We start from the raw sequence: 22,280 nt of genomic DNA on the forward strand, positions 1-22,280 counted from the left end.
GATGGACTGGTTGGATCTCCTTGCAGTCCAAGGAACTCTCAAGAGTCTTCTCCAACACCACAGTTCAAAAGCGTCAATTCTTTGGCGCTCAGCTTTCTTCACAGTCCAACTTTCACATCCATACATGACCACTGGAAAACCATAGCCTTGACTAGACAGACCTTTGTTGGCAAAGTAATGTCTCTGCTTTTTAATATGCTATCTAGGTTGGTCATAACTTTCCTTCCAAGGAGTAAGCGTCTTTTAATTTCATGGCTGAAATCACCATCTGTAGGGATTTTGGAGCCCCGAAAAATAAAGTCTGACACTGTTTCCACTGTTTCCCCATCTATTTCCCATGAAGTGATGGGACCAGATGCCATGATCTTTGTTTTCTGAATGTTGAGCTTTAAGCCAACTTTTTCACTGTTCTTTTTCACTTTCGTCAAGAGTCTCTTTAGCTTCTCTTCACTTTCTGCCCTAAGGGTGGTGTCATCTGAGGTTATCTGAGGTTATTGATATTTATCCCGGCAATCTTGATTACAGCTTGTGCTTCCTCCAGCCCAGCATTTCTCATGATGTACTCTGCATAGAAGTTAAATAAGCAGGGTGACAATATACAGCCTTGACGTACTCCTTTTCCTGTTTGGAACCAGTCTGTTTTTCCATGTACAGTACTAACTGTTGCTTCCTGACCTGCGTATAGGTTTCTCAAGAGACAGGTCAGGTGGTCTGGTATTCCCATCTCTTTCAGAATTTTCCACAGTTTATTGTGATCCACACAGTCAAAGGCTTTGGCATAGTCAATCAAGCAGAAATAGATGTTTTTCTGGAACTCTCTTGCTTTTTCCATGATCCAGAGGATGTTGGCAATTTGATCTCTGGTTCCTCTGCCTTTTCTAAAACCAGCTTGAATAACAGGAAGTTCACGGTTCACATACTGTTGAAGCCTGCCTTGGAGAATTTTGAGCATTACTTTGCTAGCATGTGAGATGAGTGCAACTGTGTGGTCTGAGCATTCTTTGGCATCGCCTTTCTTTGGGATTGGAATAAAAACTGACCTTTTCCAGTCCTGTGACCACTGCTGAGTTTTCCAAATTTACTGGCATATTGAGTGCAGCAGTTTCACAGCATCATCTTTTAGGATTTGAAACAGCTCAACTGGGGTTCCATGACCTCCACTAGCTTTGTTCATGGTGATGCTTTCTAAGGCCCACTTGACTTCACATTCCAGGATGTCTGGCTCTAGGTGAGTAATCACACCATCTTGATTATCTTGGTTGTGAAGCTCTTTTTTGTACAGTTCTTCTGTGTATTCTTGCCACCTCTTCTTAATATCTTCTGCTTCTGTTAGGTCCATACCATTTTTGTCCTTTATCAAGCCCATCTTTGCATGAAATGTTCCCTAGGCAAACCATTCAGTATCACTGTAATCCAAACCTATGCCCCAACCAGTAATGCTGAAGAAGCTGAAGTTGAACGGTTACTTACATTAGATACAGACAAATGAGTATAAATTCTGAAACACATATGCTTCCAAACGGAATTTAGGTCTAGAACAAAGATATCCTTATTCACATGGCTTACTATGTGAATAGGGCTCCCCTTGGAGTTGTGCAGTGCCCAACCTGTCCAACTGTACTAGACAGCCCTGATACATAACTCTTAAAGTTGTCACCCTCCCCACAGCCCAACTCAACAGAAATGCCAGCCCCTACCTCTTTCACCCATTCATGGACCATGAGAGAACTCTCTGGACCACAAGAGAAAGCTTTTAACCCGTCTTGGGCACAACTATACCACAAGGTCATCGAGGAGGAGTTCTAGCCATCATGACCAGATTTGCTCTCTCCTCTAGGGTGGTGAAATTCCGTCGCACAGGCGAGAGTGCAAGGTCAGAGGACGACACGGCTTCGGGAGAGCATGAGATCCAGATTGAAGGGGTCTGTGCAGGCCTAGAGGCCGTGGAGCTGGACGATGGGGCGGCCGTGCCCAAGGAGTTTGCCAATCCCACCGACGGTGAGGGGGCCCTGCAGTTGGGGCAGGCCATCGTCAGGGGCTCTGAGGCTCCAGGGTTGCCCCTGCAGGTGGCACTCAGAGGGGTCTTGTGAAGGGGCAGGCGGGAGAGCCTGGAGGGCCCAGGGTGACCCTGGCAGTGGGGGCTGGACCTGCATGACTTTCTCAGCAGGCGAGATTGCATCACCATCCCTGACAGTCAGCATCGTCGACCAACACTTGGCCGAGGATGGCAGCCACAGTGATGACGGAGAGGGTGATGGTGCTGATGGTGGTGATGGTGACTGTGAAGATGATGACAGTGATCAGAGCCACAGACGCAGGCTGAGGGTCTACTCTGTGCCAGGCCCGGTTCTAAGCACTTTACATGTATTACCCATTTTATCTTCACAACAGTTCTGATTAGAACTATTACAGTCATCTTCCCCATTTTGCAGGAGAGGCCACAGAAGCACAGAAAGGTTACATATCTTGCCCAGGGTCACACAGTTAGAACTTAGCCAAGCTGGATTCACACCCAGGAAATCTGGCCTCAGAGACCACATCCCTACCTGTGACCTTGTGCTCCCTCCGAGTAGAGATGGTTAAAGGAGATTTGAAGTGCTCATAGGGGACCTGGTCTCCCCATACCACCTGATAATGCTGAGGCATGAAAACGTTCCATTTGTTCCTCCAAGGGCCCAGATTCCCAACCAGAGAGAGGGTTAACAGCTTGAGCCCAAGGCCTGTTGTTGGCAGGTCTAAGGAGGCAATGACTGGAGTGGGAGTGAAGGCAGCGGTTAGAAGCAGTGGCTTCAGGTCCAGGCTGATCTGGGCTAAATTCCCAGATCTGCAGTGTGCCAGCTGTATCACCACTGGGCAAGTCCATGTCCTCCTCTGAAAAATGGGGCCAAGACTGAGCCTTTAACTAGTAGGTGTCATAGGGACTCAGTGAGATTATGTACAGCAAGCTCTTAGAGCCTGGGTCCCCAACCCCTGGTTCCAGTCCCCTGTTAGGAACCGGGCCACACAGCTAGAAGTGAGCGGTGGGTGAGCAAGCTTCCTCTGTCTTTACAGCTGCTCCCCATCGCTCCCATTGCTGCCTGAGCTCCGCCTCCTGTCATATCGGCAGCGGCGTTAGATTCTCATGTGAGTGAGAACCTAGCCATAAAGTCAAGGCGGAATACTCTGAGGTCACTACAAAACAGAGACAAAGTGCACAATAGATGTACTGCGCTTGAATGATCCCCAAAGCTGCCCCTGTCTATGGAAAAATTGTCTTCCATGAAACAGCTCACTGTTGCCAAAAAGGATGGGGACCACTCTCTTAGGGCACTGCCTGACACACACTGAGCTCCCAGTAAATATATAATTATATTATTACTATTACTGACCTTATTACCGATGCCGTTACAGGACTCACTCTGCTTTCTCCTCAATATTATTGAAGGAAACCAGACCCTGGTGGTGTGATAACCACCAGCTCATACTTCAGGAGAAAATGACGGTTGATGTAAGAGGCTCATGATTGAAATTCTAACAAGATGACAACTCCCAGCAGGGGCAGATAAGATCCTCAGAGGCACCCCCACAGGACGGCCACCCAGCATGCTCCTTTAGTATTTTTATTTTTCAGTTAATTTTTTTTTGTCTTGGAATATTTTAAAAGTACAGAAAAGTTGCAAAGATAGCACAGAGAGTGCTTATAAACTCTTTTTTTTTAAATCTTTTTTGTTATTTATTTACTTATTTATTTATTTTTGTATACTCTTCATGCAGCTTGCCATAAAGTCAGTATCTTACCTAATCATGACATACTTGTCAAAACTAAGAAATTGAGACTGGTGTGATACCCTCCATGAAACTCCAGACTTGATTCAGATTTCACCAGTTTCCCCAGCAGTGGTGTTACAGGAATCAATTCTAGCACACCACATTGTATTTGTCTTTTAGTCTTTCTCAAAGCCACCTATGAGCTCCTAAAGTACATCCATTTATTTTTCTGAGCACACAGATACCATGTGTTTATTTGGAAAGCACTGGGACGTGATCAAAATGTACAAAAAAGTGAATACTGACACATGATCCTATTGACAGTGTATGGGCATTCAATCTGACTTCCTCTGCTCCATCTTACTTTGTTTTCTAAAAATTAAATCACAATATATTGTATGCATCTTTCTATATCTGGGCATTTTTTAATAGGTGGGTTGTATTTTAGGATGTAGATATATAAACATTCATATATAATACGTAAAATAATTTAACCAGTTCCTTGTTGATAGACATTGTGGGTTGCCCACTTATTCCCTTTGTAGAAACCACGTTGTATTGGACTTTGTAGCACACTTCACACTTGCCAGAAGGTTTTCCTAGGATAAGTTCTAGAAGCAGCATGTACTGCTTTAAAGAGCTTGGCCAGGGATCCCCCTAGATCCCCCTCGGAACTAGGACAAGGACAAAATGCTCTAACTCCTTCCTTCCCCTCCCCTTTCTCCTTCCCAGATACTTTCATGGTGGAAGATGCGGTGGAAGCCATTGGTTTTGGAAAATTTCAATGGAAGCTGTCTGTTCTCACCGGCTTGGCTTGGGCAAGTATCTCTGGGGACAATGACGTCATTTTCAGTCTCCAAGGAATACCATGCTGCTCAACTGGGTTTCCATGCTCTACAAGGGAGGACACGGTTCCCTCCTCTTAGAGTCCGTGCTTGAATCGACAAAGTTTGAGTGACCCTGGGTGATAATGAAGTCTGAGCCTAGGGGGAGTTGGGTGTGGTTGACAATTGCCCTCAAGGAGGAGTTGAAGCTTCCGGTTGATTAAGTGGTTCTCAACCCTTTGAGGCTCAGGGCTACTCTAAGATTCTAATGTCATCTGTGGGACTCACCCTAGAAGAACATGCACAGATCAAAACATGCCTTCTCTTTCAAGGGGCTCGTGATTCCTTATGAAACTTGCCAGATCTACCTATAGCAAATGATGTATCTAGATCATTGCTGTTGTTCAGTTGCTAAGTCGCGTCCGACTCTGCAACCCCATAGACTGCAGCCCACCAAGGTGCCTTTGTCCATGGGATTCTCCAGGCAAGAACACTGGAGTGGGTTGCCGTGCCCTCCTCCAGGGGATCTTCCTGACCCAGGGATTGAACCTGAGTCTCTTGCGTCTCCTACGCTGGCAGCTGGATTCCTTACCACTAGTGCCACCTGGGAATCCCCACTATCTATCTTCCAGAGCTTTCTCAAATTCATATTCATTGAGTTGGTGATGCTATCTAACCATCTCATCCTCTGCCATTAATCTAGACCATTAATACAAGTGAAATGGATTTTTATGAATAGTGCAAAACTGAGATTCAACTACCTGTTTTTCCAAACAGTCATCAATTTCCCCACCTCATTTCCCCCACTAATTTGCATTTTATCATCCACCACATGCCCAGGGCCACGTGGGTTTCCTTCTGGACTCTCATTTCTGTTCCTCCGCTCTGTCTGTGTAATCCTGTAGAGGTACCAGAGTGTTTCATCCCTGAGGCTCGCTAGTGTGTTTTAATATATTAAAAGATCACACTGTTTAATGTTAGTTATACTGACAATTCTCCATAAACAATGACCAAAGAGAAATTAGTTTTTAATTGAGCTGCAAGAGAAAAAGATCACTGTCTCTCTACCTCTATAAAAATGTTTTTCTAAAAAAAAAATGTTTTTCTGATTTTCAAAATATGCTACTTTCCCACTCCGTTTGGGGAGTGTCCCTAAATTTTTTTTCAAACATGGGAAAACACACCCAAAGAATGTTAAATGTCTAGTCGCGAGTTCCTGTGTGATACCACACTGTTTTAACTTTTGGAGCTTTCAGCGTGTTTTGATGGGTAATAGGGCACTCAGCAGAAGGTAGAAAAGGGAGTCTCTCTCTTTTTTCTTTTTTTAATTAATTGATTTATTTTATTTAAAAATTTTGGGGGGGCCATTCTTCTCGGCACACAGAACTTCCCAGACTAGGGATTGAACCCAAGCCCCCTGCAGTGAAAGGGCAGAGTCTTAACCACTGGACCACCAGGAAAGTCCAAAGGGATTTTTCTACGCACTCGCTTGGGGCTGTGGACTTGTGACATTTTAAATTACCGTTTTAAATTTTCTGAGATCATAAGGCTCTAAGGTTTGAATTCTTCTCTCCTGCAGTAAGTTACCATGAGAATTTTTAGTGAGGGGCCAGCCATCCCCCTACCCGGGCAGCATCCTGGCCTCACGTGTTTGCTTGCTCCCTGCAGATGGCCGACGCCATGGAGATGATGATTCTGAGCATCCTTGCGCCGCAGCTGCACTGTGAGTGGCGGCTGCCCAGCTGGCAGGTGGCGTTGCTGACCTCGGTAGGCAGCCCAGCGGCCCTCTCCTCTCGTGCTCAGTTCTGGTCCCCCGGGGGAGTATTCTGTCGGATGCCCCCCACTTCCTCCTGCTGCTGCCAAGGGCTCAGCAGACAGGAATTAAACCCTCAATGGGATCACCAGGACCTCAGCGTCCCTTCTCCCTTCTCCATCTCATGTATCCTGGCAGGTCTGCAGCCAACTCTAACCATATCCGGGGGCCCCAGATATCCTGCTCAATTGCGGGGAACTTGGAACCCACCTGATCGGATCACGTAAACCTCATAAACCTCGCTCTTCCAAAAAGGAGACACCAGTTCCTTCCACATGAAGGTGACTTCAGGGTTGGAAACAGCATAGTACCTGTTCAGTCAACTGTAGGAACTGGTGCTCCCTGGAGCTAAGGCTTGGAGGAGCATGAAGCAGAACCCTTCATTCTTGTCTTGTTTTCTTCTTGAACTGGTATTTTCATTCAGTTTCTCCATATAATTTTATCTTAACGTAAGGTTGTGAAAGTGAAGGTTGCTCAGTCGTGTCCGACTCTTTGCAACCCCGTGGACTATACAGTCCATGGCATTCTCTAGGCCAGAATACTGGAGTGGGTAGGCTTTCCCTTCTCCAGGAGTTCTTCCCAACCCAGGGATCAAACCCAGGTGTCCTGCATTGCAGGTGGATTCTTTACCAGATGAGCTACAAAGGAAGCAATGTAAGGTTTTACTAGGCTTGAAAGTTTCATCAATCACCCTATTATAATTTTTGTGAGATTTTCAATTATCGTTTTTAATTTTTTGAGACCATAAGGCTCCAAGATTTAAGATGTTTCTCCTGCAGTAAGTTAACCATGATAATTTTTAGTAGTAAACAACCGATCAAAACAAGATATAATTAATTTTGATAAATACTTGCTAAACGTATGTCATTTTTATCAGGAACGCGCCTCTTGAGGAGTATGGAGTGTTTCTCAACTATGTCACATATTCTTGATTTATTGTTGTTGTTCAGTCGCTAAATCATGTCTGACTCTTTGCAACCCCATGGACTGCAGCACATCAGGCTCCTCTGTCCTCCACTGTCTCCCAGAGTTTACTCAAACTGATGTCCATTGAGTTGGTGATGCCATCCAACCATCTCATCCTCTGTCACCCCCTTCTCCTCCCGCCTTCAATCTTTCCCAGCATCAGGGTCTTTTCCAATGAGTCAGCTGTCGAATCAGGTGGCCAAAGTATTGGAGCTTCAGCTTCAGAATCAGTCCTTCCAATGAGCATTCAGGGTTAATTTCCTGTAGGATTGACCGGCTTGATCTCTTTGCTGTTCAAGGGACTCTCAAGAGTCTTCTCCAGTGCTACAATTTGAAAGCCTGTTGCCAAAATGAGACAGAGTTCAGCTGTAATGCTATTTCTATTTTTCATTTTTACTGGATAGATATGAATATGAAAGGTTTTGTTCACATATAAAAAGTTTTGCTGGAGGAACTGAAGGAGTTTTATAATAACTCAGTAAACTAATGCCACTTGATTCTTTTCAGCAACTTCCAAGTTTCGTGCTGAAGAGCACACAGCAGTCGTTTATGAAAAATTATTTTTAGTGATCTAATTTGCTGACAGCTTGATTAGCCTCTCCTGCAATTTGGTTAAAAATAATAAAATGGAATTGGAATCAAGATGACTTGTGAATGGATTTGTATCTGTGTCGTTGGTGTCCTTTTGGAGGCAGCCTAGAGGGTTTAACCTCAAAGCGATGGCTATGAAGTACATCAGGGGGCAGGGTATGAAGAAGTGGGGGAAGGGTGGTTGAGAAGGGGACCCAGGAACTGGTGAGACCCCCTAACCTATTCTCGGGAAAGAGTTTCTATGGAAGTTGAGGATGTGGAAATTAATTCCTTTAAAATTATCCAAATTTGCTCTCCCTTGGAACGCCTCTGTGTAGCCTGTTTGGAGCCCACTGCTCTAGGACATGCCTGGAGGAATTCTTTTGGGTTCAGCCCACACTAAGCAATGCTGTTCCTATCTCTGGGCCTCAATTAGTTGCCTTATCTGTATAATGGGATAATAATAGCACCCACTTCGTGGAGCTCTTGGGAACATTTGGTAAGACGTATGTAAAAGGTTCCAATACTTTGGCCACCTCTTGTGAAGGGCTGACTCACTGGAAAGACCTGGATGCTGGGAAAGAGTGAAGGCAGGAGGAGAAGGGGACGACAGAGGAAGAGATGGTTGGATGGCATCATTGACTCAATGGCCATGAGTTTGAGCAAACTCCAGGAGATGGTGAAGGACAGGGGAGCCTGGTGTGCTGCAGTCCATGGGGTCACAAAGAGTCGGACACGACTGAGCGACTGAACGAGAGCAACAAATGTAAAGAACATTCAGTGTGGTCCCTGACACTTGGTGACTGCTCCAGAAAGGACAGAACAGTGAAGAAAGCTCTAATCAGCCTGCTTGGGCTTAAGACCTGTCTTTACCCTCTCCTCCCTGGGATCAGAGCAGGTTTCCACAACCCTTCTTTTTCTTTTTTAAAACTTTTTGGCCATAGCATGTGGCACATGGATCTTGAGTTCCCCAACCAGGAATGGAATCTGCACCTCCTGCATTGGAAGTGCAGAGTCTTAACTGCTGGACCTCTAGGGAAGTCCCCTTAAACTCTTCTAAGCCTCAAGCTACCTATCTGTAAAATGGGTATGAGTAGTCATACCTCTTCAGCTCTGATCAAGGACTAACAAGGGAACCAGAATTTTGCCCAGCACGCAGTGAGCACTCCAGGGGTGCTCTCTCTTGCTCATGGCTTCCAGCTCCCGTCCTAACCTCCTGTCTCCTGTTTTCATATCCTCCAGATTTTATTCAGTACCTTGCAACCTTTAATATTTTCTTAGCCATAAGACATTTCTTGGGTTCTGTAAGAAACTGGAAAAATACTAGCTCTGCAGCCAGGCAGCCTGACTCCAGCCCAGGCTGCGCCACTAACACATGTGTGACCCTGGCCGCATGACCTCACCTCTCTGAGGCTCCGTTTCCTCATGTTTGAAATGGGGATAATGGTAGCACCCACCCCGTAGGGTTGTTGTGAGACTTAAACAGTAACAGGAGACACATAGGCTAGTGTTTGCATCTTAACAAGATCTCAGGAATGCTTGCTTGCAAAGTCGCTTCAGTCATGTCTAACTCTTTGCCACCCTATGGACTGTAGCCCAAGCTCCCCTGTCCAAGAAATTCTCCAGGCAAGAACATTGGAATGGGTTGCCATTTCCTTCTTCAGGGGACCTTTCCAACCCAGGGATCAAACCCATGTCTCCTGCTTTGGCAGGTGGGTTCTCTACCACTAGCGCTACCTGGGAAGCTATAAAGCTTGGTTCATTCTTATCACTAAGAGTGTGACCCCACAAGCTCACTTCGATGTTCCCTTTCTCTGCGATGCTCCGTGTCAGTGTCTAACAGAAGCTGTCTTTGCCCCCACAGGTGGTCTTTGTCGGCATGATGTCCAGCTCTACCCTCTGGGGAAACATCTCAGACCAGTATGGCAGAAAAACAGTAAGGCGACTTCCCCTAAGCTTGTGTTCTCTGGGTTATCTCCTTGACAACAGCAAAACTTGTGCCAACCGATTTTTTTTTTTTTTGGTGGAAGTTTCATTCAGAGCTACATTGAAGGGCAAAGAAAGACATTGCTATGAAGTTGTGGACTCTTGAAAAAAAAATCACACCTCCTTAGGGGGCCGAAGCATGTGTGTTTCAGAACATAAAAGATGCTGGTAATGGTGCTAGCCCCATCCCCTTGGTGGTTAACCCCTCTGTGCCTCAGTTTCCTCATCTGTAGATGGGAGAGTAATAGTCTTCCCCATAGGGCTCCTATGGGGAGTAAATGACCCTTGTACAGAAAGTCCCTGATTCAGAGGAAATGTTTCCTCAATTCCCATTACCTGTTATTCACCACGCTCGTGGTGCCAATAAGTATGGCAAGACCAGTGCTAAGATGAAGGTGTATCTGGCTCCAGAGTTCACATCCTTCACCCTGACCTGGGTGAGACATCACCAAATAGGATGCCGGAATTTGGTGGATCAGTTGAACATTCATCTACTCTAAATAGATGAAGCCTGGAGGGCTACCTGTAGGGGGTGCCTCCAGCTCTTCTGACCAGCTTGCTAAATCCCACACCCAACACAAAGCTGGTGTGACTGGAGAGAGGGAGAGAAAGTGCCCCCAGATTGTAGAGCCTTCTCCTCCCCAGCATGGAACTCTGGCCCAATATCAGGAAGGATGGATGCGGCTCTAATTATAAAGCTTCCCCAGAACTCCTCTAGGACTAGAGGGCGAACCAGACAGCTGGCGAGCCTTGGCAAGCTCGAAGAAGCTCCTCCTAGCTCCTTGATCTGCCTTGGCCCAGATGAGAGGTTTCTGTGAGAGCCTCTGCTGCATGACTTTGCAGGAGACTCAGTGGGCCACTTCTTTCAAAGTCGACTTATTTTTTTCTGCACTGAGGAGAAGTGGGATCTTTTAGTTCTCCAACCAGGGATCGAACCTGGGTCCCCTGCATTGGAAGCACAGAGTCTTAACCACTGGACCACCAGGGAATTCCCTCAATGGGCCACTTTGATCCCTACAGAAGTTTCTACAGCCTGGGGATGTGTGGCAGTCATGGAAAGGAAGGGCAACCATGGGTGTGTAGCTTCGTGGGTATGGAAACACATGCATCTGAGTTTATATCATAGAGACCCCTGTCGAGCGAGGTAACTTTGGGCAAGCTGCTCTCCCTCTCTAAGCCTCAGTTTTCCCATCTGCAAAATAGGATTGACAATAGTAGGAACTCACAGGACCACTGGGAGGATTAAATAAGGATATGTATATGATACATTTAGAACAGTATTTGCTGATGAATAGTTAGCCTGTGGTTGGTGGTAACTGCTATTGATTGGGACTCAAGAAAAATTTAGAATGGGATCAGGTTATCATCTAGTTCAAAGGCTCTAGGACCATGTTAGCTTTAAGGAATAAAAAGGGGTGGCCGGCAGGCCTTGGGCCTCTCATTTCAATGCTCTGAACATGCTTGGGTTTCCTTGCCCTGTGAATATTTTCACTATACTTGAGCATGATTGGAGAGTACCAGGGGCTTGGGTCAGGCAACCCTGCAGGTGACTGAGCAGTGCTCCTGGCAATGAGATCAGTGTATTTCTCTGGAGCTGGGGTTGCAGGCCTGGCATCCAAGTGACAGCTAGACATTCAGCTTCTTAGAGCGGGAGCTTGAAACCTTTCCAGGCTACGGGTTCCAAACAGGTGGGCCATGAGCCAAAGGTGGCCCCCAGATGTGTTTAATTTATCCCGTGCAGTGCTTAATGGGATTTTTGAATCAGTTGCCTCTGTTTCAAAATGGCCGTATTTTGCATAAAAATAAAAAGAGTTGTGGATTTTTGGAAAGCTGGGTAATCTGGTGGCTTAGGACCCACATTCTGTGACGGTAGCTTTTGGCTGGAGCTGAGGCTGGCAGGGTAAGACAAGTTCCCTTTCATTCACCCAGGTCCACCTGCATCAGGCCTGTATGTTCTCTACTGGGGGTAATGGGGAGCCATCGAAGGTCCTGGAGGAGGGGAGTGTCTCATTCCAAGTACAGCTTTAGAGGTTGGCAGTCTTAGCTCCAGTATTGACTCTGCTGATCCTGGACAAATCACTCATCTCCTCTGGCCCTCAATGTGCTGTTTCTAAAGTGGACATGAAAATAACAACCTCTTTCCACAGTGCATGGTGAGGACCCAGCATCACGATGAGGCAGTGATTTCAAAATGCAAACGAAAGTTCCATGAAGTCAGAGCCTCTGGCTGTCCTGTGGCCTGCTGTGACGCAGGATACAACCAAGTATTTAGCAGCCAGTAGGCCATCAATATGTGCAGAGTGAAAGGATGAATGCCAGGCCCACAAGAGGTGCTCAGTCCATGCACAGTGAACCAACGAGTGAACAAATGAATGATACATTTCAGTACCTCTAGTGTGGCGTGCACAGCAGGTGTTCAGTACCTGTGTATTGAATGAATGAATAGTATGTGATCAGTATCCCTAAGGGTCTGGCATACTGCAGGCATTCAATACCTGCTTATTGTGAAGTGAATGAGCAAATTAGTGAGTGCCTGATGTCTACACGTTCCATCTCCAGAGCCGGGCATACAGAGGCTGCTGAATAAATAGAGAAGGAAGGAGGGAAGGAAAGGGGGGAAGGGTAGCAATCTAGAAGGCAGAACAGATGTTAGGCAGAGCGACAAGTGCAGTTAATGAGAACCCAGAGGACATTTCCGCAGAGGCCCTGAGCAGCGCTTGGATGGGGCTTGCTGGCAGCACTCACACCTTTGCAATGCCATGACGGCCCCTCCAAATGGCTGCTGAGTTCTTGTTCTCTGGGCACCTGGAAAGCGCTGGCATCAGCGGGCAAATGCAGGGCCAGCTGCACTCTGCTGTGACCTAACAGGACCAGTCGGCCTGTTTGTCTTTGCTGCCTGGCATGAGGGCATCCGGTGACCTCACCAGGGCAGCACGGCTGCCAGGCAGCCCCGGGAGAGAAGTATAGCTCCCATGTGTCAGTCTGGGCGCCCTTCTCTCTCCCCACTCTTCTGCTTTGTTTTCCTTCTGTTCTTTTATTTTCTCTGCCGCTGAAACTGAAAGTCTCTCAGTCGTGTCCAACTCTTTTCGACCCCATGGATATACAGTCCATGGAATTCTCCAGGCCAGAATACTGGAGTGGGTAGCCTTTCTCTTCTCCAAGGGATCTTCCCAACCCAGGGATCAAACCCAGGTCTCTCACATTGCCGGGGGATTCTTTACCAGCTGAGCCACCAGGGAAGCCCAAGAATACTGGAGTAGGTGGCCTATCCCTTCTTCGCCAGTGGATCTTAACCCCCCAGGAGTTGAACCAGGGTCTCCTGCAATGCAGGTGGATTCTTTACCAGCTGAGCTACAAGGGAAGCCCATAATTTGGGTTCTGTTGCCTGGAAAATCCCATGGATGGAGGAGCCTGGTGGGCTGCAGTCCATGGGGTTGTGGAGAGTCAGACATGACTGAGAGACTTCACTTTCACTTTTCACTTTCATGCATTGGAGAAGGAAATGGCAACCCACTCCAGTGTTCTTGCCTGGAGAATCCCAGGGACTGGGGAGCCTGGTGGGCTGCCGTCTATGGCGTCGCACAGAGTCGGGTACAACTGAAGCGACTTAGCAGCAGCAGCAGCCACTAATGATGTCTTATTTCTGATTCAAGCCTTCTCACGTTCCAAGGAAGACGATCCCTAATGAAGGGACATATGTATACCTATGGCTGATTCATGTTGATGTTTGGCAGAAACCAAAAGAATGATGTAAAGCAATTATTCTTCAATTAAAAAAAAGATAGTCCCTAGTAAGTTAGGTCAAATCGGAAGAAAGGAACTAAGCCTGTGGCAGGTACCTGTATCCTTCTTGTTGTTGTTTAGTTGTGTAGCCCTGGGTTTAGAAAGGGGAGCAGAAAGGTTGCTTTTTTATTTATTATTATTTATTGCAATAGATCCAGATCTCCCTAGACTTTAATCATTCTTGCCCCACATATTCTCTTATGTACTTAATATCTTTCTTTATATCAATATTAAAAAAATCCTTAGATGCATGTTTTTTGAAAAGGAAACTTGATTTAGAGTCTTAAATGGGAAATCAATAGCAATTGCCCTAAGTAAGAAATACCTGCAAAAGTAAATACAAGGAAAACAATGTTATAAAATTCTAGCTGGTATGGTTGCCTCATTGCTGTCTCTGTTAAAGAATAAGATTAGCAGATGTTTGAAAAGATGTTAAAGATGGTTACCCGGGTGGAAGGATGGGGTGGGGGGCGGTAAGGGATACTTAGAGAGTTTGGGATGGACATGTACACACTTCTGTATTTTAAATAGACAACCAACAAAGTCCTACTGTGTAGCAAAAGGAACTCTGCTTGATGTTATGTGGCAGAGTGGATGGGAGGGGGGTTTGGGGGAGAAAGGACAAGTGTCTATGTGTGACTGAGTCCCCTTGCTGTCCACCTGAAACTCTCACAGCCTTGTAAATCAGCTAGACTCCAATATAAAATAAAAATTTTTTAATGGTGTTAAGATAGACCAGCATCCCACGGACACTTCCTTTTAAGCATAATCAGAAGAGTGAAGATTAAAATGAAAAGTTAATCACACTCTTGCAAAGTGGTGCAAAGTCATTTAAAACATTCTCTCTACAACCTAAAATCATTTTCCAAAAGACTGAGATCATGTGTGGTAGACTTCCAAATTCCCTCTCTAGTCTCTTTTAATTCGTTTTCATTTTAAAGCTAAAATTAGAATATCTCACACTTTCTCCCTGAAGCAAGGGTTGAGGGGTAGGGGTGTGCAGAGAGGACAGTGGACAGAGGGTGAATTCATTCCTGCAGATCTAGGAAGGGTGCTGCAAAGGGCAGTGTTGGGGTTCTTTAATGGACTGGGCCCTGACAGTCCAGAGTCGATGGTAAGAAAGTGAAACAGGCTGATATTCCCTGGTTTTCTTAGAGAACCAATAAAGCCCTTGACACAGGGCTTGCCTCGCTGACGAAGGCACAGGGCGCCTTCTCAAGGGGGTCTTGGAAGCCCGGGCAGGAGAGTGAGCACAATGGGTTTCTACGCTCCAGAGAATTTGCCAGAGAGAGAGAGAAAGAAAGACAGACAGAAGGACACGGGGACCCAAACTCTGATGGAGCAAAGGTGCTTTAATAATCTTTCTGTGAGTACATATAGGCTGTTGTACAAGAAATTTCTTTCGACAATGATAAAGATCAGAAAACCAAACATACAGCAACCGTTACCGAGGGAACAAGGGATTAAGAATGGTCACGAGGCCAGGAGACAATCCGTATCTCAAGAAAGGGGATCGAGACTAAGCAGTTTTGTCGTAAAGAGAATGTTTACTAAAGGAGCTTCAAGCCTGTCTCACATAATGAGCTCAGTTCCTGGGAGCAGCTTGCTGCTCCATTTGATAAGGAACAAAGGACTTACGAGAAACAGCACGTAGCAATCCTCCTGTTAAACACTCCCTGACAGGGCAGTCCGCCCAGACCTCATGTGGCAGGTCTAATATTCATGGTACATTTGCATTCTACTCCAGAACACTTTTGGTGGTGGTTGTGTTATAAAAAATGCCATTTTCAATCACATTCGCCCTTAATTTTTTTCTCCATCTCTAAGCGTAATTAACACTCCAGTAATATATGCCAGATTTCTCCTGCAATGCTGTCTTCCTAGGAGAAGGGAATGGCACCCCACTCCAGTACTCTTGCCTGAAAAATCCCATGGACGGAGGAGCATGGTAGGCTGCAGTTCGTGGGGTCGCAAAGAGTTGGACACGACTGAGCGACTTCACTTTCACTTTTCACTTTCCTGCATTGGAGAAGGAAATGGCAGCCCACTCCAGTGTTCTTGCCTGGAGAATCCCAGGGACGGTGGAGCCTGGTGGGCTGCTGTCTATGGGGTTGCACAGAGTTGGACACGACTGAAGCGACTTAGCAGCAGGTGATTCTCAACCCCATAAAATACAACATCTTTTTTTTTTTCCCAGCCATGCGGTGTGGCTTGTGGGATCTTAGCTTCGAGATCAGGGATCGAAAATCCAGGCCACAGCAGAGAAAGCACCAGGTCCTAACTGCTGAATTGCCAGGGAATTCCCTACAATGTCTCCTTTATTTAAAAAAAAATTATAAAATTTTTGTAGTGCCCCCAATAATCCAGAAATAATTTCCGAGATAAAGTAGCCTAGTCATGTATACAGTTTTTTCCATTTAATTAATTGTTTTGGCTGTGCTGGCTCTTTGTCGCTACAAGGGCTTTTCTCTAGTTGCAGCAGGCAGGGGCTGCTCTCCAGCTGGAGTGCACAGGCTTCTCGTGGCAGTGGCCTCTCTTGTTGCAGAGCGCGGGCCCTAGAGTGTTCGGCCTTCGGTAATTGTGGCTGTGGGCTCAGTGGTTGTGGCTCCCAGGCTCTAGCGCGCAGGCTCAATAGTTGTGGTGCCCGGAATTAATTGCTCCCTGGCACGTGGGATCTTCCTGGACCGGGCATCAAACCTGTGCCACCTGCGTTGGCAGGCAGATTCTCTACCATTGAGCCCTCAGGGAATTCCCACTTACACAGCTTTTAAAAAGGAAGTCAGTTATAATATCTTAACTAGGCCACAAGGGAGGACATTTTTTAAAGAAGTAATTAATAAATTTCCTTTCAATATGCAAATAGTCACATACTACTCTGCCTAGATCCTGAAAGGAGTTCATATTCGCCCCAATTATAAATAAGTTTGGATTTAATGAAATCTCGATGCTTTTTCTTTGTATATCTGACATTTCAAAATAAGATTCGGATCTATTCATAGACACACATAGTCCCATGAATGCAGACGGATGCTGTATTCACACTCGGCCACTCAAATATCACACATGGCTTTTCCACTGGCAACACGGGTTTCCGAAAAGATAATTCTGTAAAATTCTAGATAAAACAAAGTGTATCTTACTTTGATTGATCTAGAAGTTGCTTTCCTGAAAAATTACCCGCAGGAATTCTTTTGGAGGGTGTGACCCACCGTCCCAAATCCTGTTTATATGTAAACCAGAAAGGTCTAGGTGCAGAGAGTCATAAACAGTTAGCAACTGCATGGTTTAATATCTGGTGGGAAGTTCGATTCAAGCTTGTGTGAGGTAAGTCTTCATGTCTCATGTGCTGTGGGACATCTAGCCTCTCTAGGACCTGTCTATTAAAAAAAAATCTTGGCTGCACCACACAGCATGTGAGATCTTAGTTCTCCGACCAGGAATTGAACCCCATACCTCCTAAAGTGGAAGTACAGAGTCTTAACCACTGGCCCACCAGGAAAGTCCCTGGGACCTGTCTCTTAACTGCCAATCACTGGGACTGCTAAGAACACCCCACAGTTTTCCCACACTCCCCCTCAGAGTTGGCACCACCACCCAGAGAACACTTAGTATCCCTTTGGCTGTGTGGATTACCCTTTACCGCGACCCTATGGTGACCTTGAACATGTGCAGGGGCGTGTGACCTGGAGATGCTGAGAAGCCCTGTGACTGGGTGTCTTCCTTCTCCGCAGGGACTGAAGATCAGCGTGCTCTGGACCCTGTACTATGGCATCCTCAGTGCGTTTGCGCCCGTGTACAGCTGGATCCTGGTGCTCCGGGGCCTGGTGGGCTTCGGGATCGGAGGGGTCCCCCAGTCGTAAGTAAAGACCCAGCTCTGGCCACCCAGCCAGGCAGCCAGGCAGCTATGTTCATGGGCTCGGAAGGATGCAAAGATGGTACATACACTGGGGCTGCTGCTACCCAGGGACTCTGATGGAGCCAGAGAAGAGTGTCACTGTCAGTACTGTAATGATTAGCAGCAGCAAAAGCAACACGATAGCTGGAAAGACAGAGAGGTGAAATGATAATCAAAACGGTAGATCTGGCATTGACGGGACATTTCTCTTGGACATGGTGCGGCAGCCTCAGAAGATGTGCAGGGGTATTGAATTAGAGCAATTCCCATTTTACAGCTGAGAAAACAGGCTCAGCAGGTGAAATCATTTGCCCTAGTCACACAGGGTGCAGTTGGAACTAAGACCTGGAATCTGTCCGCCTGCAACATCCATGCTTTTAACTACCCTGCCTGCTCCCTTTTACCTGTTTCTAACTTGACCACAAGGCAGGAAGTCAAAGTGAAAGGGGAAGTCGCTCAATCGTGTCCAACTCTTTGTGACCCCTTGGACTATACAGTCCATGACATTCTCCAGGCCAGAGTACTGGAGTGGGTAGTCTTTCCCTTCTCCAGGAGATCTTCCCAGTCCAGGGACTGCACCCATGTCTTCCATATTGCAGGCAGATTCTTTACCGGCTGAGCCACAAGGGAAGCCCAAGAATACTGGAGTGGGTAGCCTATCCCTTCTCCAGCGGATCTTCCTGACCCAGGAATCGAACCGGGGTCTCCTGCATTGCAGGCAGATTCTTTACCTACCGAACTATCAGGGAAGGGGGTGGGGCTAATTATTTTGTAAGTTATGTATTATTTTGTTGTACTGTTATTAAGATACTGAGAGTAGTCAGGATTGTAGGAAGACGTCACTGTGTCCTGGGAGACTGGGGAATTCTGAAGCCGAGATTGGCAGCTTGTGGCAGCTGGACCGAATCTGAACTGCCAACTGGATCTCTAAATAAAGTTTTATTGGAACACAGCCACACCATGCACTGACGTATTATCTACACCTGTTTTGGTGCTTCAGCAACAGAGTTGAGTAGTCTCAGTAGAAACTCTGTGGCCTGCAAACCTGAAGTATTTACTGTCCAGACCTTTGTCAAAAAAGTGTTGACCCCACTCTAAAGGATGGTGATTAATAGCCGATATTAAGGGGCAAGTGCTGTTTTAAGCAGTTTGCCCAGACTGTCTCATTTAATCTCCCCACTTTCTCTATGAGGTGGATTCTATTATTAATCCTGTTTTACAGATAAAGAAACTAAGGTTACAGAGAGGGGAGGTAACTTGCCCCAGATGACACAGTTACAAGAGGTAGGGTTGCAATCGGAACCCACACCCTCTATCTCCAGAGCCTGGGCTCTAACCATTGATTTCCACTGCCTTGCTATGAACAATTAAAAGGATTTAGAGAGACCCAAGGAGATGGGGAATATGTAGGATATTTCATAAGAAGGGAATTTCGTGAAAAAGAGGAAGCCATAGCTGAGTCTGAGGAAGGCTAGTGGTCCCGTTCAGTTAGCTTGTTTGGCTGAGAAATGAGAATCGAAAACCCTGAGATGGGCCACGTAGACCAGGTGGCTGCTGCCGTTGAGTCGCTAAGTCGTTTCCGACTCTTTGTGACCCCGTGGACTGTAGCCCACCAGGCTCCTCTGTCCGTGGGATTTCCCAGCAAGAATATTGGAGTGGGTTCCCATTTCCTACTGCAGGGACGCTTCCCCACCCAGGGAACGACCCACACCTCCAGCTTGGTAGGCGGATTCTTGACCACTGAGCCATTTAGGAAGCCCCGATAGACTAGGGCAAGCTTATACAAGGTCTCGAATGTCAGGTCAAAGGGATTGTCTGCAGATGAGTGGGAAGCCACTGAAAGATTTCAAGCAGGAGAGGTACTTTAAAAGAATTAATCTGGCAGTGATGGGTTGGCTAGGCTGGAAGTAAGGAATCCGGTTGCAGTAATTTAGGACCAGGGAGTTTCTTTTTAGTTTTATTCATTCATTCAACCAGTTTTTTCCTCCCCGTACCACGTAGCTTGTGGGATCTTAGTTCCCCTCCCAGGGATCAAACCCAAGTTCACAGCAGTGAAAGCCCAAGTGTTAACCACTGGACCACCAAGGAATCCCCTCAACCAGCATTTTCTTGAGCTCCTGTGGTGACACAGGCCAGTGCTAGGTACTGCGGGTACAGCAGTGAGCCAAACAGACATGGTCCCTGTTTCAGGCTGACATCCTGGGACACAGACAGAAATCAAGATACGTGTGCAAGAGGCCACGAAGATCAACACCTGTAAAGGAGTCAGAAAAACAGGGCTGGGCAGAGGGAGAAGCTAAGTTGCAATGTGATTGTAACAGCTGATAGGGGCCTCAGCTGATCCTTAGGGTTCAGAAGCTGGGATGGCCCTTTAGATGTCCCATACTGAGGATGGGGGCTGGACCTTTGTCTGTTCACATCAGCCACCTTGGATGTGGGGTGCCCTCAAGGAGGGAGCATGACCTTGGGGGAAGTTAGCTACTTTGGGCCAAGGCAGTTCCTGCAAGGGGCTCAACCCCGAGCTCTTAGCAGGCAACATTCCTGGTCATGCCAGAGGGACTGTGTGCCTCAGCGCTGAAGGGGGAATCCAGGCGATACGTCCGTTACAGTCCCTCCTCTGGACCCTTCCGAGGTGCTTGCGTGCGTGTGCGCTAGGTCGCTTCCGTCGTGACTCTTTGCGACCCTATGGACTGTAGCCTGCCAGGCTCCCCTGTCCATGGGATTCTCCAGGCAAGAATACTGGAGTGGGTTGCTGTGTCCTCTCCAGGGGATCTTCCCGACTCAGGGGCTGAACCTCTTCTCTTACACCTCCTGCATTGGCAGGTAGGTTCTTTAGCACTAGCACCTCCTGGGAAGCCCTTTCTCCCACTTAGAGGCTCTCAGTTCCACTCAGCCCTTGCCTGGGTTATTATTCATCATCGATCCTCCAGGGCTGTGCAGAGTAGGTATTTGACACAGACTCCTGGATTGGGGATGAGCTTAAGAACCACTGGAGCTTAAAGCAGAGGCCATTACGCCAAGCCTGTTAACCTGGGCTGGCAGGGGCTTGTGGTCAGTCTGTTCCACTTCTGGCCCAACTCCAGGAATTCCTGCTGTTCCAGCCACTGCCCTGTTCGTGAGCCATTCATTGACTTTGGGACCGTTTCCCCCTCGTGGCTGGAAGGGATGAACTCACAGAGGAACACGTGGAATTCCTCTCCCAGGGATGCTTGGGGAGATGGCAGTAGGTCCAGCCTCCTCACATCCCAGCCCTGGAATTTCTGGCCATAGGAGGGTAGGGAAAGGAACCGAGGCTTATGAACATCCCCAGTGATTCTTGTTGAAGATGGTGCCATGAGAAGTGCTCTTTTCTGGGTCATCTTCCACATTTTCTGGAAGTAATACAGAAGGTATAAGAAATAAATCTTGAATGGTGCTGGAAAGCAAGAAAAAGGTGCTGTCAGTGAAATAAATTCTCAGGAACCTGTAGAAGGCTATAAGCTGATGAGATTCCAATGGCTGAGTCACTGGAGGGGAGAAAAAACCACCTCCGGAAACTGCAAAGGAAGAGATCTTCAGCCAGGGAGGGCAGGACACCAAGGGAATAAAATTAAGGACACAGAGCAGCTGGGAGGGCCTTTACCCCCTTACTGGATATCTTGACAGTTCCAAGTTGGCCTGTCTGCCCCCTTCCCCTGCTTCCCAAATGTCATGCCTCCCCATTTAGCTGTTCATTTATTTAATGCTGCAATAGCACTTCTGTCTGTTTATTGAGCTATTACTACATTCCAAACACATGACCATTCTAAACTTGCAAAACCTTAAGGCGTAGATATGACGACCTCCATTCTCCAGGTAAGGAAACTGAGGCTTTATAGCAGTAGCATGTGTAAGATCACATGGTTAGCAAAAGGAGGGCAAATAAAAACCACACACAAAATTACAGAAGAGGGTCTTCCCTGGAGGTCCGGGGTTTAAGACTACACTTCCACCGCAGGGGACACTGGTTGGATCCCTGGCCGGGGAGCTAAGATCCTGCATTGTGCGTGGCGAGGTAAAAAAAAAAAGTTACAGAAGAAATATTTTAGCCATCCAGGACACTCACTTGATTCCCAGGCACTTTCATGCCAGCTATTTACATAAAATAATCACGCCTTAATTATGCAAAGCTCTTATCTAGTTATAAAAATGGCTCCCCTAAGTTCATTATTTGGAAACATGTAGTTGAAAATATTTTTGTGTAATTAAATGTAACTAAGAGTTTCCATTCCTCTAGAAGGACTTTACCCAGTTGTGCCACTTCACAAAATCAAGTGAGGAAGATTTTGCTATATTATTTTTAAAAGTTCAACAATCAGAAATCCTTATAATATACTCTGTATTTAGTACAAATGCAAATTATATTATTACAATTTTTTAATTGAAAAGATGTTTTTCTCTTAGTTTCATTGAGATGGAATTGACATACAGCACTTCTAAGTGGTGGGCTTGCCAGCTGGCTTTAATTCCTGGGTTGCAAAAATCCCCTGGAGAAGGAAATGGCAACCCACTCCAGTATTCTTGCTTGGGAAATCCCGTGGACAGAGGAGCCTGGCGGGCTATAGTCCATGGGGTCGCAAAAGAGTCGGACATAACTTAGCCACTAACAACAACAAAACAACTGTTTAAGGCATAATGACTTCTGTATCGCAAATGATTAACACAGTATGTTTAGCTG

General features: G+C 46.6%; 1 protein-coding gene and 1 non-coding gene across 2 annotated transcripts in view; one reads left to right on the forward strand and one right to left on the reverse strand.

Moving 5' to 3' along the window:
- Positions 1-1,178: 1,178 nt before the first annotated feature.
- SVOP (SV2 related protein) overlaps positions 1,179-22,280 on the forward strand; it is a 47,571-nt gene continuing 26,469 nt past the window's right edge. Inside the window, exons 1-6 of the mRNA XM_052654836.1 lie at positions 1,179-1,228; positions 1,838-1,998; positions 4,480-4,565; positions 6,240-6,338; positions 9,785-9,856; positions 17,421-17,545. Of these exons, the coding sequence (XP_052510796.1) occupies positions 1,179-1,228; positions 1,838-1,998; positions 4,480-4,565; positions 6,240-6,338; positions 9,785-9,856; positions 17,421-17,545 (593 nt within the window). The remainder of the gene's footprint in view (positions 1,229-1,837; positions 1,999-4,479; positions 4,566-6,239; positions 6,339-9,784; positions 9,857-17,420; positions 17,546-22,280) is intronic.
- TRNAG-UCC (transfer RNA glycine (anticodon UCC)) lies at positions 10,822-10,894 on the reverse strand. The gene has a single exon. It is a non-coding gene; the product is annotated as a tRNA-Gly (tRNA).

The sequence above is a fragment of the Budorcas taxicolor genome, chromosome 17, assembly GCF_023091745.1.
Source record: "Budorcas taxicolor isolate Tak-1 chromosome 17, Takin1.1, whole genome shotgun sequence".
Lineage (NCBI taxonomy): Eukaryota > Metazoa > Chordata > Mammalia > Artiodactyla > Bovidae > Budorcas > Budorcas taxicolor.